General features: G+C 41.8%; 1 protein-coding gene across 1 annotated transcript; it reads left to right on the top strand.

Moving 5' to 3' along the window:
* The first annotated feature begins 1,529 nt into the window (after nt 1-1,529).
* LOC109677804 (olfactory receptor 10H1-like) lies at nt 1,530-2,477 on the top strand. The gene has a single exon (XM_074053411.1). The coding sequence runs from the start codon at nt 1,530-1,532 to the stop codon at nt 2,475-2,477; it is 948 nt and encodes a 315-aa protein (XP_073909512.1).
* The last annotated feature ends 1,063 nt before the right edge of the window (nt 2,478-3,540 follow it).

Here is a 3,540-nt window from a genome sequence, read left to right on the forward strand (position 1 = left end):
TACCTTGTCAAGTGAGGGTGCTCTGGGCATCCAGCACATCTGAGGTATTTTATCTGAGGTTAAACTAACCGAAAGTTGACTAACTACATTTTTTAAAACTGATATTTTTTATGACTATGATTTTACCTTCTATTACAGAGGTGGAAGGGAGAGGGAAAAAGGGTCAGTAGGACAGGAAATAAGGAAGAGTAATAGAGGGGGCAAATACAACCAAATACATTATATTCATGTATGAAATGTCATAATGAAACCCCATAGCTTTTTGGTATGGAACCAGGATTTTAACTTGGGTTCACACTTGCTATTAGGTGCCTTACCACTTGAGCCACTCCTCCAAACCCTGAAACCCATTATTTTGTGCAATTTAATATAGGCTAATAAAAACTGATTTTTTGGCAGTTTTGAAGATGGAACCTAGGGACTTGTACATGTGAAGCAAGTGCTCTATCACTGAGCTGCATTACCAGCTCTAAAAGTGATTTCCTATTGTGCTAAAAATGTACATAAAATTTACCATTTAATCAACTTTTGAGGCATAAGGAAGAAGGTTAGCAGGGAATGAGGGGTTGATCAAAGAGGAAACATTTGGAGGTAGATAGAAGGAATAGATTTTGAGATCTATTATAGAGCAGGGGGAATAATTCTGTCATTAATTGTATATTATATGGTTCAAAATCAGCAAGAGAGCAATATTTAAATCTTACCATAAAAGAGGGTGGGTCATAGTCAGTGGTAGAATGCTTTCCTTGCATACATAGACCCTGGGCTTCAGCCCAGCACTTCAAATAACACCTTAAAACTTAAAAAATAAGCCAGGTACATGTGGCTCACACCTGCAAATCTAACTACTTGGGAGACTGAGATCAGAGGATATGAGCCCATGTCTTCTTCCTTCCATCTCCCTCTGTCTGTTAGTTATGTTGTATAGACTCTGACATGCCTCATGGGGGCTGGAAACAAAACATTTTCATTTCTGTCACTTTCCTTAGAACAACACAGTCTGTTGCATCTGATTCCCCCAAGAATAACCCCAGAGGAAGAATCGGACTGATGTAAATTAAGATAAAATTGCTCCTGGTCCAAGGACTAATATCCATAGGAAGCAATGGATAAAACATCCAGTAAAGAGTTCATTTCACTAGGGGAAACAAAGTAGAGGAAAACTGCAAGGTATAATTTTTGGAGTGAACTCTTGAATTAGACACTTCCATACTTTCATCCTGAGCAACATTTTTTGGCAGTGGTAAGGTTTGAACTCAGGGCTTTTTGCCTGTTAGGCAGGTGCTTAACTGCTTCAGCCACAACTCCATCCCTCCAGCAATATTCTTAGCCTTTGTATATGCCAATATTCTCAATACATACGCCAACAAAACTCAAGATAGAGATGAAAATAATGGTACCATCTTCCTAATTTGATGAGAGCATTGTTAAAGGTGGGAAATAAATTAATGCTACCTGATTAATGAGATAACCTTTACAACCCACTAGCTGACCTCTCCCTGTTGAACCTCACTGCAGGCACAGCCTCCATGCAAGGAGCCAATCACTCAGCAGTGACTGAGTTCGTCTTTATTGGCTTTTCTACCTTTCCCCATCTTCAGCTGATGTTCTTCCTGCTGTTTCTCCTGATGTATCTGTTCACACTGCTGGGCAACCTGATCATCATGGCCACCATCTGGAGTGAGCAAAGCCTCCACACACCCATGTACCTCTTCCTGTGTGCCCTGTCCATCTCTGAGATCTTCTACACCTTGGCCATCATCCCGCGCATGCTGGCCGACCTGCTGTCCACCCACCACTCCATCTCCTTCCTGAGCTGTGCCTGCCAGATGTTCTTTTCCTTCACATTTGGCTACACCCACTCCTTCTTACTCACTGCAATGGGCTATGACCGCTATGTGGCCATCTGTCAACCACTGCACTACAATGTGCTCATGAGCCCCCATGGCTGTGCCTGTCTGGTGTCCTGGTCCTGGGTTGGTGGCTCCATGATGGGGACTGTGGTTACAACAGCCATATTCAACCTCACCTTCTGTGGCCCCAATGAGATCCACCATTTTGGCTGTCACGTGACACCTCTGTTGAACTTGGCCTGTGGAAAAAATGTGCTGGTGGTGGCCAAGGGTGTGGGCCTGGTGTGTATCTCAGTCATGCTGGGTTGCCTCCTCCTCATCCTCCTCTCCTATGCCTTCATTGTGACTTCCCTCTTGAGGATCCCATCAGCTGAAGGGTGGCACAAAGCCTTCTCCACCTGTGCATCCCACCTCACAGTGGTGATCGTGCACTATGGCTTTGCTTCAGTCATCTACCTCAAAACCAAGGGGCCTCAGTCCCTGGAAGGAGACACTTTGATGGGCATCACCTACACAGTCCTCACACCCTTCCTCAGTCCCATCATCTTCAGTCTCAGAAACAAGGAACTGAAGACCACCATGAAGAAGACTTTGCTGAGCAAACTCTACCCAGAAAAAATATAATACCTAAGAATCACTAAATTGAGTAACCAAATACTGTTAGAGAAAACATTCCATCATCACATACTCATGTTTATTTTTCTATGTCTTTCCAATTGAGAAAAAACTTTCTAAATAAATTTTAAGGGTGTCCGCCAGGGTACTCAATATAGGGATTTACTTGGGATAGAATGATGCATGTTTGAGATACACAGAGAAAACCAAATTCAACTATTTCTACCTGCTACAGTATATTTAGTCAGAACCAAACATTTAATCTCTTCTCGGTCTGCCCAAACCCAGTGTCATCTAATATTTCCAACAACACAAACGCATTATGCAAGGAGAAATTGAAGGCTTTGTGCTGTACCTTTACCTGGCAGCACCAGGTAGGTATATCTCAGATTTTTAAATCTACCAAAGATTTCTTCAGATCACTGCAGCAGAGCAAAAAACACCCTAAATTTTAGCACTGCCCACTCCTATGCAATAGAAATTAGAAAGAGCAATAGGCAGATTTCTAGGCAAATAGTTGAGTAAACTTTGATGTTTCAAGGGTGAATCATGGACAATTGTAGACAAACAGAGATGTGTACATGGTAAATTAAGAGGAAAAGTCCCATTGAGAGACATTGTGCACATGGGGAACCAAGAAAATCTCTGCTGTAGTAGGACTGAAACATGAGCCCCAAATAAAAATTTCTTCCTTTAACTTGTTTTTGTCTTAGGTATTTTCTCAAAGAAATGCAAAGCCACCACTCTTCACTATTCAAGACTGCAGTAACTGAGGGATTAATAGTCAGATCATGAGGAAGGAGGACAGGGTTTAAGGGTCCTGTAGGTACTCTGAAATTGACAGGCTTTGTACAGTAGTGGCAGAAATCACAATCTCTTTAATATACAAGACAAGGACAAACTGGATCTAGTTACAGCACACATTATAATTCCTTCTAGTCCATGAGAATAAAGGACACATTGAAATGGGGTAGATATAATGTGAACACCTTGAGAAGTCACAAACATCTTGTGCATGTAAGAACAGCATATTTCCTTATAAAGAAAAAGAAAACACCATATGGAATGGATG

This window comes from Castor canadensis, chromosome 14 (genome assembly GCF_047511655.1).
Source record: "Castor canadensis chromosome 14, mCasCan1.hap1v2, whole genome shotgun sequence".
Taxonomy (NCBI): Eukaryota; Metazoa; Chordata; class Mammalia; order Rodentia; family Castoridae; genus Castor; species Castor canadensis.

Coding starts and splice junctions, on each gene's coding strand:
- LOC109677804 (XM_074053411.1), top strand. CDS start 1,530: ATGCAAGGAGCCAATCACTCAGCAGTGACTGAGTTCGTCTTTATTGGC.